Source organism: Pleuronectes platessa, chromosome 12 (genome assembly GCF_947347685.1).
Source record: "Pleuronectes platessa chromosome 12, fPlePla1.1, whole genome shotgun sequence".
NCBI lineage: Eukaryota > Metazoa > Chordata > Actinopteri > Pleuronectiformes > Pleuronectidae > Pleuronectes > Pleuronectes platessa.
The window spans coordinates 26,228,955-26,244,677 of record NC_070637.1 but is presented as its reverse complement, the minus strand read 5'-3'; the positions used below and the strand labels follow the sequence as shown (position 1 = coordinate 26,244,677).

Here is a 15,723-nt window from a genome sequence, read left to right as displayed (position 1 = left end):
CCCAGGTTCCCAAGGTTCCTCAGGTTCATCAGGTTCCCCAGGTTCCTCAGGTTCCTCAGGTTCCCAAGGTTCCTCTGGCTCTCCAGATTCCTCAGGTTCCTCAGGTTCCTCCTGCAGTGACATGGACTCACCCCCGGGCCGCTGAAGGAACGTGTCCTGGTCTGATGTGGACACGGGACTTTGAGCTTTTCTCTCTCAAGGTCAGAGGATGTTCTACTTGTTCATTCGTCATTATGATCTATACACAGTGTCATTGATAGGCGGTCCTGGTGTCACCAGTCCAGCCTGCAGGTGGCGCTGTGTGTCCATCCTGGTGTGAAGGTCCCGGTCTGTTGTTAATTAGACTTCCTAATGATCCAGGTCACATGACAGTGACCTCGTCAGGCTCCAGAATCCAGCAGAACCTCTGTAAACATGTGATGACATCCTAAAGTTTGGAACATCTGGAATCATTGAGTCAAAGAGGGGATCACACATCATCATGACAACAACCTTTAACATGTGATTCCATAGGAAGGTTTTTATTTGTCACACATTGTTATTTTACATATATACGTTTTTTTTATTTTTCATGTTCTTTGACAGAAAATAGACAAAACATCTGTGAGACGTGCTGCGTTCAGGAGCCCACAGAGAAGAGGAAATTCCAGTTTTGACAGAGGTAAAGAAGCAGATCAGTTCTTCAGGTATCACACACACACACACACACACACACATACTGTAAACACATTTAACCTGACAAATAAAGTCTCTGCAGCCGACGTCTGTTAAAAGTCATAAAATGAAAATAATCTGAAACAATTCAAAGAACAAAATATAAATTAATGAAAAATGTAAATAAGCTAAAAAAACAGACAAATGTTAAGAAATAAAACAATTTCTTTCTGTGATTCATCTTCATGACTTTTTGTATTTTCATTTCAAATGGATTTAAACAAATTTTTAAGGGATTTCTTGAATTATTTTAGTCTCTAATTTCTAAGTAACTTTTAAAAAACCTGTTTGATAGATTTTTTTATTTTTTGTTTTTTTAGAACGATTGTCGTTTCCTCCTCAAGTGGAACAACAGAGTCTGTGAACCAATCAGGCGCAGTCTGCACAGTGAAGTCCACATGTGCACAGACCTGGACCTGGACCTGGACCAGGACCAGACCAGGAACGAGGCCGATGCCAAGACCAGGACCAGGTCAAAATCAGACCAGACCAGACCAGGACCGAGTCCAAGACCAGGACCAGGACCAGGACCAAATCAGACCAGGACCAAGACCAGAATCAGGACCAAATCGGACTAGGACCAAACAAGACCAGGACCACATGCTGCCCAATGTCACATTTCCTTTCTTGCCCATCACTCATTGGCTACGGGTGGCTCCTCCTCTTCCATTGGCTGGCTGCCGAAGCCGCTGTCGACGGTGGCGTCTGATTGGACAGAAAACACACACATTGAGAGCAGTCTATACGTGAATATAACGACACGAGACTCGGACTCTTGTGTGTTTTGCGTGTTTTGTCATCACCTGTGTTGTGTTTGTCGTCTCTCGGCTCGGAGCTTCGCAGCAGTTGGACTCCTTCGGACAAACCGAGCGACTGAAGGGCGTCGACGAGGCCGTCGAGTGGCCCCCCCCCCAACTGCACAACAACACACAACATCAGGACCAATCTTAACAATCACGTCCGTCTGCAGGCTGCGTCTCCCACAACTCAAACAACTTTGTGTGGCTCAGACCTTCAGACTTTTCGGTGTCCTCTGAGCACGCTGCAGACCTGCAGACGGGCCGTTATCTGACCTTTGACCTTGGTGAACATGGTTACCTTGTAGTGCTGCAGCAGGTGGTGGCAGGGCGTGGCACTGTCCTGGTACAGGTGCGTCAGCGTCAGCGTCATCATCCCCAGCTTCTCCGCCAGCTTCCTCCAGGGAACGTCTCCAACACTCAGCACCTCCACCAGCCGGGACAGCGTGTCCTCGTCCAGCCCCGAGCAGTCCCGCTCTGCAGGGACACGTCCAGGAAGTCAAAAGCATTTCATCACAAGGACACACGTGTTTGAAATGTTCCAGCTGTGAAAATAATATTCCAGTTTGTAAGTCAGTGGAAGCCTCGCAGCAGCTGACCTCTGACCTCTGACCTCTGACCTTCACACTCCTGAGACCAACCTTCACTGCTGCTTGACTTGATCCTCTTGCTGCCATGACGACCGGCCTTTGGACTCCGTCTGGACGTTAACAGGTTCCTCACCTGAGGAGACAAGGAGACAAGGTGACAAGGAGACAAGGTGACAAGGAGACGGGGAGACAAGGTGACAAGGAGACGGGGAGACAAGGTGACAAGGAGACAAAGTGACAAGGAGACAAGGAGACAAGGTGACGGGGAGACAAGGAGACAAGGAGACAAGGTGAGAAGGAGACAAGGTGACAAGAAGACAAGGTGACGGGGAGACAAGGTGACAAGGTGACAAGGAGACAAGGTGACAAGGAGACAAGGTGACAAGAAGACAAGGTGACAAGGTGACAAGGAGACAAGGAGACAAGGTGACAAGGTGACAAGGAGACAAAGTGACAGGGAGACAAGGAGACGGGGAGATAAGGAGACAAGGTGACAAGAAGACAAGGTGACAAGGTGACAAGGAGACGGGGAGACAAGGAGACAAGGTGACAAGGAGACAAGGAGACAAGGTGACAAGGTGACAAGAAGACAAGGAGACAAGGTGACAAGGAGACAAGGTGACAAGGAGACAAAGTGACAGGGAGACAAGGAGACGGGGAGACAAGGAGACAAGGTGACAAGGAGACGGGGAGACAAGGAGACAAGGTGACAAGGAGACAAAGTGACAGGGAGACAAGGAGACGGGGAGACGGGGAGACAAGGAGACAGGGAGACAAGGAGACAAGGAGATAAAGCAACGAGGAGACAAGTTGACAAGGTGACACAGAGACAAGGAGATAAGGTGACAAGGAGACAAGGAGATAAGGTGACAGGGAGACAAGGAGAAAAGGAGATAAGGTGACGAGGAGACAAGGTGACAAGGTGACAGGGAGACAAGGACCCAAGGAGACAGGGAGACAAGGAGATAAGGTGACAGGGAGACAAGGAGACAAGGTGACAGGGAGACAAGGAGACAAGGGTGACGAGGTGACCAGGTGACAGGGAGACAAGGACCCAAGGAGACAGGGAGACAAGGAGATAAGGTGACAGGGAGACAAGGAGACAAGGAGACAGGGAGACAAGGAGATAAGGTGACGACGTCACAACTTTTCCAGAATCTTAAACAGATTCATTTCAAGAAGAAGAAGAAGAAGAAGAGCTCGTTACCCTTTGACATTTAGCGAGGTCTAGGGGGGTGTGTCCTGCTGGTCTCTTGCGAGGGTTGATTGGCTGACAGGCGACGGCCTCCTCTTCTGTGATTGGTGCATCTTCGTCTTTCTCTTCTTCTTCTGACGAGTAGTTGAAAGAGAGCGGCTCGTCGTTCTCCATGTTCTTATCAGCTCCTGAAAGACAGTCGTGGTTAAAGCACCGTCTGTTTGTCGGGGGTGCAGTCGGTGTTTTCCATGACTCAGCGTCTGACCTGCGGCGATGAGCATGGAGCAGAGCGTGGGCGAGCCCAGGCCGGCCGCCAGGTGCAGCGCCGTGTTTCCTCCAAACGTACAGGCGTTAACATCGGCCTTCAGCTGGAGGAGAGAGAGAGAGTCAGGCCGACCAGCAGGGGGCGTCCTATCGGCTCTATTTACACAGTAGAGTAGTCATAACAGCTAATGGTAATTCAACCAATCCCTGCGAACTCTGAGTGACATCACAGTTTCATCTAATCACTGCAGCTTTACAACAAATGTGACATCACTGACAAAGGTAAACAAGGACATGTGACCTCACCTCGGTGATGAGCGTGCACGCCACCTTGAACAGGTTCTCTCTGACGGCCAGGTGGAGGGCGCTGTTTCCACTCTTCTGCTCGGGGGCGTTGATCTTGGCTCCTCCCTCCACCAGCAGGCGGAGGCAGCGCTCGCCGTCCCTCCTCACGGCCAGGTGAAGGGGCTGGAGACCTGACAGGTAAACATCATTAAATTACAGCATTAACGTTGTGAAGCTTTAGTTTTATTGTCTGTGGAGACGAGAAGAATAAACTTAAGCTGATGTAAACGACCAATCACAGAGCTCCGACTGGACATCATCTAGATTTCTGTTATGTATCGTGTAGAAACACTTTAAACATGAAGTCACAAACTGGTTCTTCTCATGTAGTGAATCCTGTTGTTGTGTTGTTGTGTTGTTGTGTTCAGTTCCATCAGCATGTGTGTGTCCTGGGAGAGGATCCTCACATGGGACTGATCTTCATCACTGATCACTAAGTTTCACTCGTGTTGAGTTAAGAACAGGAAGTTGATCCTTGTTAACATCTGTGAGACTAATAACATGTGATTGATTGATTGACGGCAACTATTGAATAATTGTTTTAAACCAAATTTATAAATATATTTATATTCTGTTCATCAATAATCAATTAACTTATTGTTTCAGCCCTTCATCAGACTGAAAATTATCCTAACTTTTGTCTTTATTATGATTGTTAGTAGTAGTAATATTATTCTACGCAGGAGCTGATCACATGAGGAGTAACTACCAATAAGGATCAACTCCTCTCACCATGGAAGTCGGCGGTGTTGACCAGGTGGGCGTGGTGCTCCCCCATGTGAGCCAGCAGGGGGCGGAGTGTTGCGCTGTCTCCGGCCAGCGCGGCCAGGTGCAGCGGGCTGCGTCCGTCTTTGTCCACCAGGCTGAGGTCCGCCCCGGCCCGCAGCAACACCTCCACCACCTTCACCTGCCGCGTGATGACGGCCAGGTGGAGCGGCGTCTGCAGGGAGGAGTCAGAGGTCAGGTGGGACGGTTCAGGTTAGAGACAGGTCAGAGGTCAGAGGGGCGGGGCTACCTGTCGGAGGTGATTGGACACGTTGAGGACGTGCTGCTGTTGGCTGCTGAGCAGAGTGTGAACGAGCTGCTGAATCACACCGGTCTGCTGGTGGATGACGGCCAGGTGCAAAGGACTGTGGGAGAAAAAGCAGGTGGAATCTTGTATCTCCTGATGTGATGGTGATGTCATCAGCCAGACAACAAAGTCTCCACTCACGTGTCTCCGTTGCCGTCCTGGACGCCACAGAGGTGTCTCTGGATAGCCAGGAGGACGCGGGCGTCCCCGGTGCTGCAGTACTGCAGCAGGGCGGCGGCGGTCTGCCGGGCGCTCTGAGACGCTCGGCTGTGGAGCGCCGCCGCTGGAAACACCACGAGAAGGTCACGTGTGAACGAGCGAGGACACACACAGGGTCACATGATCCAAGCCTGTAACTCACCAATCTGACAGAGCTGCTGCTGGAGAGGCGTCTGTCCGTCACTCTGGTGCTGGGCAACATCTGTCTGAGGGGTGGAGCCTGACATCTGAGCCCCTCCCCCTCCAGTGAAGCCAGTGAAGCTTCCAGTGAAGAAAGCTCCTCCTCCTCCTCCTCCTCCTCCTCCTCCTCCTCCTCCGTTTATCTGCTGGTTGAACTGAAATCCTGCAGGAAACATCGTCAGGTTCGTAATAATGTAGAAATATATGTATATGTACAACAATATGTATAAGATATACATATAGACATATATGTTACTTTGTGTAGTTAGATTACTTTGTGTAGTTAGATTACTTTGTGTAGTTAGATTACTTTGTGTAAGACATGTGATTCTCGTTAGTGAGAATCACAACACTACTCAAAGTTTAAATTCCTCCGTCTGTCTTTCTTACCTCCTCCTCCTCCTCCTCCTCCTCCTCCTCCTCCGAAACCCCCAGCTCCTCCTCCACCTCCTCGCCCTCCTCTCCAGGATTCATAGTGAGGCAGCGGTTTCTGCTTCTTCCTCAATACCTCCTCTTTATCTAAGAGAGAGAAGACAAGTAGGAGAGGAGAGGAAACGAGGAAACGAGGAAATGAGAAGAGGAAACGAAGAGAGGAAGAGGAGACAAAGATGATACATTGTCATCTTTAGCCAAAACTTAAATTTTGTTGTTGCTCACTCAAAATGTGATCTGTGACCTTTGACCTTTGAAGTCACTTGAGCGTCAGCACTGACCTTGGACATGTGGGATGTAGGTGAACTGTTTGGGGTCACTGCTGTCGCCGGCCTTCTTCCTCTTCAGCTGCAGGAAGACGGTGACGGGACGCTCGATCTCTGCGCTGTGATAGGCCGGAGTCTTGAACACGATGGCGTACTGAGGAGAGAGAGGAGACGAACAACACTCATTTTCATTCTGAAGTTTAGCTTCACTATTTATCACAGATATTTACATTTTTTATTAAATATTATGTTTTATAAATTGCTACTTTCTAATCAATTAAATTTTTTTCACTGTCGATTGACAAAAAAAACAGGAACCGATTCACTTTACTGTGAAAATCTGAGAAACTTCATGTTTGACAAGTGGCAAAATGTCTGACTATCAAAATAAAAGCTGGTAAATAAAAACACAAAAGCATTGAAACTTGAAACCAACTTCTTCAGTCCAGAGGTTGGAAAACATGATGTCGTTGTTCTGATCTTTTATTCTGCATGTTGTTGTTTTACAATGTTTTGAGTCTCACTGGATAAAGACACACACTCACACACAGACACACAGACAAACACACACACACACACACCTGTTTGTGGACATCAGTGGGTGAGAAATCCCCGAACGCCTCCCATCCTCCCTCGTCGTCCTCCTCATAGAAGCGGATCTCGATGTCGTCTGTAACGAGAGCACAAAGCATGATGGGATATCCCAGGATGAGTAAACGGTGCGACAGGAAACGAACACACAGGTCGCGACCTTTCTGGACTTTGTCGCAGAGCAGGAAGATCTCGTCTCCTCCGAGCACCGAGCCGCACGTCTTATCCATACGAGAGATTTTCAGGTTGGAGGCGTTTGGCGACTCTGAAACACAAACAGACCACAGATTGATATTTAATAAATAAATATGAACAAATTCATAATTTTTGAATCAGTGTGTTGACTGGCACTAAACTGCAGCGCCCCCTGTCTGTGGTGTGTGGACTCACTGCTGTCGTAGATGGGGTTGGACACAACGGGTTTGAGCGCTCTGGTGAATCCTCCGTTACTGTCCTGCAGGTAGGCGGTGAACTTTAACCTCACGATGTTCAGGTCCATCACCTTCCCAAGATCCTTTGCATCCTTCAGACACACACTCTCCTCCAGGTCTGCAACACACACACACACAAACACACCTGGGGTTTTAACTTAGGTAACATGGTTCAGATGTGTCTTGCTAACTGTCAGTGTGTGTGTGTGCGCGTGTGTCTGTGTGTTTGTTGTTAACTGTCAGTGTGTGTGTGTCTGTGTGTTTGTTGTTAACTGTCAGTGTGTGTGTGTGTTGTTACCTGTCAGTGTGTGTCCTTTGTGTCTCCTCCTCTCGTCTCTCAGCCTCTTGCACAGAATCTCAACGACACCTTTCTTGGTCACGTGAAGAATTCCGAGGTTACTGAACCTACAGGAAGTGACATCATTACTCACTGAACGTTCTGAACAGAAACATTTCCCGTCTGTGACGTGATTGGTTACTGACGAGGCGGTGAGGTCGTTGGGGCCCACGTCCAGCGTACAGGTTCCCTTCTCGGTGCAGTGTCGGCCCACCAGACTGTGGGCGTGGACTCGGGGGGGGTCTGTGTGCGTCACCAGCTGAACCTCGACCCGAGCGTGACCCACGTAGTTATTGATCTGAGACATCGCAAAATACTGAGGTCAAAATCAAACATCAGGTCATCAAGTGTCATATCAGAGCAGAAATCCATTCTGTGGTTATCACAAGGTTTTTGAAAGGTGTCGTCCATGTGTCCACCTTCACAGTCGGGTAGGTTCTCCGGTTCTTCTCACTGGAGGCCCCTGGTAACCCGCCATGGGACGGACCCTCGCACTCGTAACGGAAACGAAAACCCCTCTGGTAACACGCAAAATACACACAATCAAACACACACACAGGAAACATGTTTTCACTTTGCACCTGACAGTGTCCGTGTGTCATCTGCACAAATGTCTTTATTATATTTAATCTTATTTCACAAACAGAAACATTTATACGAATAATTTGGGGATCCAAAAGTTTATGCTGTGTATTGACTTTCTACCTCTAGGTGGGGCTGCACATGTTCTAGTAACAATAATTCATCTTCAATCCTCAACATTATTCAAAAAGTTTTTAACTACGTGAAATAAAATGTTTATGATTATTTAAACCAATTTTCTATAAAATTTGCTTCAGTTTGAACAAATTGACTCATTTTGTTCTGCTTTGTAACATTGATCATAAACATTACTGCCTCGTGTCAGTGTGACTTGTTTTTTCAGTTTCACATGAACCTGCTTTTTCTTTTAATGATTCATTCGCATAAACCCAGCGGAGGACGCGGCGTCTTCGTGGTCACGTGACCTTTAGCAGCAGAAACTCCCTGACTTCCTGTTTGATCTCATGTTGGTAAATGACTGATGGGAAAACCCTGGATTAGACGCAGTGAGACGATAAACCTGAGGGAGGCGTCACCTCTACAAGTCTCATCTAGACTCTTTGAAAGTTTATAACAATACATATCAACTTATATATTACATATTTATAAAACATATATCATTATAATAACAGCTTATTCTGACTTTAGGGTGATTTGAGGGATTTTTTTATCATCTCACTTTATACTACAGCTTAGTGTTATCATTATATGCATGTTATAGTATGAACACTGCACAGTGTGATGATATTATTCATATTAAACATGTACATTTTAAAGCAAAAAGTGAAATAATTGACTCTTTTCTTAAAATGCAAAGATTTCTTTTGTTTACATGTTAAGATTTTTAATTTTAATATTATATTAATAATATAGTATAATAAAATATAATAAGAGGAAACATCTTGGATGTTACGATATTTTCGAAACCATAATTTATACAAGAGAATAACTGCAGATTAACTGATAATGATCAACAGACACAGCCCTGCTTTATATAACTTATATCTATTGAATATAACTTATAACTAATAGAAGATTAGTGGAGGTGACAGACTTTAACCTGGTTTGTGATTAGTCAGTAGATATAAGACAGTATCGTCAGCGTAGAAGTGGATCCTGCTGTGCTCAGGAGATCCAATGTTTATTTAAATGTGTTGATGTTATTATATGATTGTTTGTAGAATTATCACAAATATGAGACTCACCTGTTTTGGCTCCTCGATGATCTGAATGTAGGGACCATGAGCTGAAACACATAAAACAGATGTTTGTTGATCAGCGTCACAGCGACTGAAGCTTTCTGAATTCCAAACGTCATGTTTCACTCTTTCTCCTGCTCCACCACCTGGAGGTGGTTTCCCTCATCACTCATTCAAAGCTCTGATGAATAAAGTTCATGAGGAGAGAATCTGTCAGTGAGCTACAGTGATGATGTCCCTGTCCGGCGGGGGGGGGCACCTGTCTCTGGGATGTAGGGCTCGGTCTTTATGTCCACCGGGGGGATGTAGTCGTACGGCATCAGGTTCAACTGCAGCTGAAGAAGAAGAAAAGAGGTTTTCAATTAAAATCCATCAAATCACCTGTTTTACCATATAACTGAAGGAAGAGCTAACAGCTAACAGCTAACAGCTAACAGCTAACAGCTAACAGCTGCCGTCGGGTCACATGTCACCACCAGATGTGGGGTGGAGCCCGACTGAGAGTACGCTCACCTGCACCTACACCCATTGGACGGTCCTAGCTGTCCATCACACTGTGGTATCCCCCCCCCCCCAACACATCTGATGCTTTATGGTCTGTTTGACTCTAAATGATCATAATTCACTAAATGAACATCAGCTGTTTGAAGAAGACTTGAAACTAGAGACTGAGACAGAAACTCCTGAATGAGTGAGAAGTAGAGTCACTTTCTATAGACGTCTACAGAAACTACCAGTGGAGTCGCCCCCTGCTGGTCACTACACAGAAGACAGGTTTCACTTTCTGGACGCACTACGAACATTTGTATTAACAGTCTACGATGCTAAAATAAGAAGATTAACACAACAGCTAGCGTTCTTCTACTGTTTCAAACAAAGTAATAAATGATTCAGTCGTTCAGAACATGTGACGAGTTGCACATGAAACGTTAACAGAGGAAAATCATCTGGACTCACGTCGTTATCGTAGACGTTGATGTACTGAGCTTCACTCATCCTGTAACGACACACACACAAGAGGATATAAACCTGACGGTTGTAAACAGGAAGTGTGTGTGTCTGTGTGTCTGTGTGTCTGTGTGTGTGTGTGTGTGTGTGTGTGTGTGTGTGTGTGTGTGTGTGACCTGACTCACTTTAAAACCTCGGTGATAAATGGAGAAACAACAAATGAAGAAAAACCTGCCGCGGCTTCATGACAGAAAAACTCTTCTTCTTCTTATTCTTCTTCTTCTTCTTCTTCTTCTTCTTCTTCTTCTTCTCTGTTCTCTCTCTCTCCCACTGTGTGTCGGTGTCGTTTTACCACCCTCCCTCCCCTCGTCTGTTTTCAGTCACTTCCTGGAAGTGGCAGCGTCGAGGAAAACCCCCAGAATTCCAGACCAGTGCAGGAGGGGGAGGGGCTAAACTTGATGATGTCACTACTGCGGGCAAGTACACAGAGAGAGAGAGACAGAGATAAAAGGAAAGAGAGAGACAAAGAGAGAGCAAGAGAGAGAGAGAGACAGAGAGACAGAGAGAGAGACAGAGAGAAAAGGAAAGAGAGAGACAAAGAGAGAGCAAGAGAGAGAGAGAGACAGAGAGACAGAGAGAGAGACAGACAGAGAGACAGAGAGACAAAGAGAGAGCAAGAGAGAGAGAGAGAGAGAGAGAGAGAGAGAGAGAGAGAGAGAGAGAGACAGAGACAGAGAGACACAGAGAGACAGAGAGAGAGACAGACAGAGAGACAGAGAGAGAGAGGGAGAGAGGGAGAAAGAGAGCGCGAGCGAGCGTGGTATGTCATTTCCTGCCACTAGAGGTCTCTATCAGAACCTCGACTAAGCTGGTGCAGCAGCAGGGACGAGCACAGACATCTTGTGGGACAGAGGTTCAGGATTATTTATAAAAATATATTTCAAACAAAAAGTTACATAAAGAAGCACATCTCTATTTTGACAAAGGCTCTACATTAACAAGCCAACCTCCAAACTACCAACTGGATCTATTTTTAGTTGCAGGAATTAGGTTTCAGTGAAATACTGAATAAATTAGAAAACTGGGTTAACTAGGTTAGCATCTTTATTGAAACTATTACAAAAAGGTCTTGAACTTTGAAATAAATATTATTATAAATAATCTGACACCACAAGGCAATTAAATGAAATGCACCTTTGCACTTTCATGGATTGATTGATTGACCTTTAGCTTAATAAAGCTCCAGATTTCAACTTTAAACATTTAATCATCTCTGTTCTCTCTAAATACTGGGAACTATTGACTTTGTAAATGAGTCGATGTGGTTTGTAACTGAGTTGTGAGTTTTAAAGACTTCATTTTTATCTAACTGGAGGAAACTTTGGAATGATGTTTGATTCTGTCACATGACCTCCTGTCACATGACCTCCTGTCACATGACCTCCTTCGTGAAGAACCCCAGCCTCAGCTCCCAGAGTAGAAACAAGAAGGAGAATGAAGTGCTACCGACCCGTTGTCTTTGCTGCTCTTCAGTTAAAGTCTGTGTTCTACAGTGATACAGCTGTTTGCACTGACACGTGCATGCCCAGTGCACGTGAGTGGTCATGTGATCTGTGTTTTCAGGCGTGTTCATGTGGACAAACATGGTTTCAGATTTGTTTAAGTCGTGTGGATGAAGCCTGTCCAATGTTTTTGGACTCAGCTCTTCCTCCTCCTCCTCATCATCATCATGCTAATGAAATGTACCTCAGAGCTCCGGCCATGATGCAGCAGACACACCGATGAAGAGGAGGGGGATGAAGATGAGGGCTCTGCTCCCGGCAGCAGGAAGCTGATCTGCTCTTCCTCCTTCAGGGATTTTCCTGCAGACACCAAACAAAGTGTTAATGTCGACTGTGAGAGTGAGAGTCGCTGCATGTGATGGAGTCATGTCTAAAAACATCAGAGGGAATTTCTACTCTCTCTCCTCCTCCTCCTCCTCCTCCTCTTCCTCCTCCTCTTCCTCCTCACAGCTGATTATTTATATACAATCATCAGTTTGTCTGTTGACTGTCTCCCTCACATGGTTTAGCTAAGCTTAGCATAAACACGCGGCTGCTAGCTTTGAAACAATTCCAACCGCTCAGACACTGACGAGTCCTGATGACGCAACAAATCCACAAACACTGTGGGTTTCATATGTAGCGCCCCCTGCAGGACAGTCCAAACTGAGTAAGTACGTGTTGCACTGATCCAGGCGACATAGACCATCATGCATTGCTCACATGCTGAATGGAGAAAAAATACAGACAGAAATAAGGTTTGAGAAAATCTATAAATGTAAAAACATTTCGGTTGAACTTTGACCTTTGACCTCAAACTATGAAACATCAGATCAGAGGCTGCAGGTAAAGACTGATGATGTCACAGCAGAGCGACGTCACTGTCTCATTTCAAAGGCTTGATTTCCCCCCCGAGGAACCAAGGCTCCACCAGAACCACCGACGCTGCAGATGTTCAAAAACAAGCTGGTTTCACCGACCTCAGGAAACCTCAGGTCTCATCTCTGAGATCAAACACCTGAACGAGACGGAGATCAAAGTCACGGGACACACGTCACCATGGCAACAGTTACTCCACCACTTAAAACTCAAAACTCAAAACTCAAAACTCAAAACTCAAACAGCAGAAACTGAAAAGTCGAAACGTCTCAAATCTAACGAGCACATGATTTGGTCAATTCACTGATTGACACAACGTGAACCTGTAATTGCTCAAATAATTGACTAATCCTCTTTATCATTAATCAGTCAAAACTGAATGTGTCGAGAATATTTGTTGTTTGTTTAACAAATTAGTTTTAAGAAGAATATGACAATCAATCAACTGAGAAAATCATAAGCAGGTTAATTGAAAATAAAATAAATATTTAATCTGAGCCACGGTTCAATGTGACTCTAATTTCAATCACTTATTATCGTTTATTGAGCAGATATCACATTCACTGTTTATCAGAAGTAATAAGCCTCAGAGTGTTTAAGACAAATTAACCTTAATCATCTAAACAGAAATTACTTGAACAACACAGGAAGAGAATCTAATGAAAAAGGGATTTTTCCTCAGTTACACAATCTTTTCAAACAGCAACACACACCACACACACACACACACACACACACACACACACACACACTTACTTTTCTTCATGTCTCATCTTATTTAAATATCATTAAAAACAAACGCATATTTATTCAGATTTTCCTATTGAATTCAAATCATAATGATATTTAATATACACAAATATCATCTGCATATGTTCAGGAAACATTGAATCATGTCTGTGAATCAACACGTCAGATTAAACTGAGAGTAACTGTGAAGACAAACATGTGAAACTGACCTGAAACAAATATTATCTAGATTTTACACTAATATTAAACTAACCATCAACATTGAACTAACCTGAGACTGACATTAAACTAATACTAAACTAGCTTCAAACTAGTTTTAACCAGACTAACTGGTAACTAACCTTTCCTTCAACTAAACTGACATTAAACTATATTAAACTAGCTTCAAACAAGCTAACTAGCAACTAACGGCACAAGAACAGTAGCATGAAGTTGTTTTTACCTCAGAATCTGTTGAGCTGAACGTTTTTCTTCTGTTTCAGTAAAAAACTAAAAGATAACACAAAAACACGCTGTCACACACCTGAGACAACTTCCTGTGAAACCCTTTCAAAATAAAGTCCGAATTAAATTTCACCTATAACTTTTCTGTTTGTAAAACAGATGTCATCTGATTAATATAATATGTAATGTATATAATAGAATATAATTATAATTCATTAAATTTCATGTATCAATTTTGTGTCTGTTTTTTCTTATAGAAATTCAAACTGAAAAAAATGTAAAACAGGAAAAACTTACTAAAACTAAAATAAATACAAATGATAGAAAATGGAAACTGACTAAAGTCAATAAAACAAAGATATTTATGTATTTAAAATATTAGATTTAACATGGGGCTGCTGGATTATATAACCACCTCAATTACATAACAAAGTTAAGACATATAATTATATGATGTGAAATATTTTAATGTTCACAAATGTTTGGATTGAAATTAAAATGGTTAATTTCACTTTTTTCATTGACGGTTAAACATTTCTGATCATGAAAACGATTAAACAAAGCTTTTATTTTGATGGTTATCCCGCGGGACCGGACGTAGGTATGGGCTCTTATACACGGTCTGAAGCAGCTCCGTACTGCTGTCATGGAGATCAGTGCCCGTCAATCAGAGCGGAAAGCCCCGGAGCTGGGGGGGAACTCCGGAGAACGAGTCCTCTGATTGGTGGAAGGGGGAAACCCCGCCCACCAAACACAAACACACACACAAACACACACACAAACACACTCTCACACACGCACACGAACTTTAATTATATGTAACAGCAGCTCATTCTGTCTAATGTTTTGAAAGATTTTATAGAAATAAAAGTTATTATTAAATATTTATATATAAAGAAGGAGACAATTAAAAATGATATAAAAAGTGTCAGATGATCTTCATTTTGTCAAAGTTTCATAATTAAGTAAATTTTAGATAAAACTTTAATTAAATAAGTGAATTAACGTGAACATCAATGTTTAACTGTAACCTCACCTACAGTTTGATGAGCGTCTCTGCAACAACACAATTATATTATTATAAATATTCACAACATGAACAGTTATCAGATGCAGTGTAATGAGGGTGAATGTGTAAGGACCTGCTGCCACCTGCTGGTCACATCAGGAACACTCAGCGTTTAATTTAAAGATTTAAGTTTAATTTAAAATCTTTGAATTACAATTTTATAAAAATGAATGTTGTTTCACATTTGTTTTTGTTTTATCAATTTACAAATAATAATGAGTAATATGTGTGAAGGTGGCGTCAGATCAGAAGTGTTGTCATCAATCAATCAAATTGTATTTGTAGCCCAGATTCACAAATCACATGTTGTCTCACAGGCTTTAACGAGACGTCCTCTGTCCTCACCCGTCAACAAGAGTCACACTTCCTGTTCAGGTGAGGGTCCAAGAGGCTGTTTGTAAGTCTGGTTAGATACATAAACACATTTTCATACGAGTTGGTGAAATGTTCTGCTTCATCTGTCAGGGGGCGCTATCGAGCCACTTTGACACACCAATAACCAAAACCCATATTGTCATTTTCGAAATATGTGATAAGTTTCTCGAATTTTCGAGTAGATTTAGTCTCCTGAAAATTTGATCAATTATAAAAATGAAACATACATTTTTGGTGCGTTGCCATGCCAACACTATTCAACAAAAAAGCAAAGATTGATAATTCATCATCGATCCCGTCTTCTGAGCAAAGTGCAGCTGGACGTGTCAACTAGCTGCGAGGAGTACACACCAGTAGAGGGCGCTATGAGTGTGACTCAATATGGGCATGTAGGTGTTCAGGTCGGGACTCAAACATGTGGAGCCAAAAACCTCCTGCTGGGTTTGGAACATGGGTCATGTGACATCTGCATCTGATACATACGCTCAATGATTTTCATGCAT

The 15,723-nt window shown here is 43.9% G+C and overlaps 1 protein-coding gene across 1 annotated transcript; it reads right to left on the bottom strand.

Moving 5' to 3' along the window:
* Positions 1-493: 493 nt before the first annotated feature.
* On the bottom strand, positions 494-13,878 carry nfkb2 (nuclear factor of kappa light polypeptide gene enhancer in B-cells 2 (p49/p100)). The gene is made up of 24 exons (XM_053435615.1): positions 13,775-13,878; positions 11,909-12,024; positions 10,172-10,211; positions 9,474-9,549; positions 9,221-9,261; positions 7,853-7,951; positions 7,580-7,731; positions 7,395-7,501; positions 7,056-7,214; positions 6,826-6,930; positions 6,656-6,744; positions 6,090-6,228; positions 5,767-5,895; positions 5,339-5,539; positions 5,119-5,260; positions 4,921-5,035; positions 4,638-4,845; positions 3,867-4,036; positions 3,562-3,664; positions 3,309-3,484; positions 2,153-2,234; positions 1,813-1,988; positions 1,518-1,629; positions 494-1,419 (listed from the first exon to the last, which is right to left on the bottom strand). The coding sequence occupies exons 2-24, from the start codon at positions 11,923-11,925 to the stop codon at positions 1,349-1,351; spliced, it is 2,709 nt and encodes a 902-aa protein (XP_053291590.1). The 5' UTR covers positions 11,926-12,024; positions 13,775-13,878; the 3' UTR covers positions 494-1,348.
* Positions 13,879-15,723: the final 1,845 nt, after the last annotated feature.

Excerpts from the sequence above, each read along its gene's own strand:
- nfkb2 (XM_053435615.1), bottom strand. Across the intron at positions 9,262-9,473 it reads GCCCTACATCCCAGAGACAG|CTCATGGTCCCTACATTCAG; the intron begins GTGCCCCCCCCC and ends TATGTGTTTCAG. Across the intron at positions 7,732-7,852 it reads GAACCTACCCGACTGTGAAG|ATCAATAACTACGTGGGTCA; the intron begins GTGGACACATGG and ends GCGATGTCTCAG.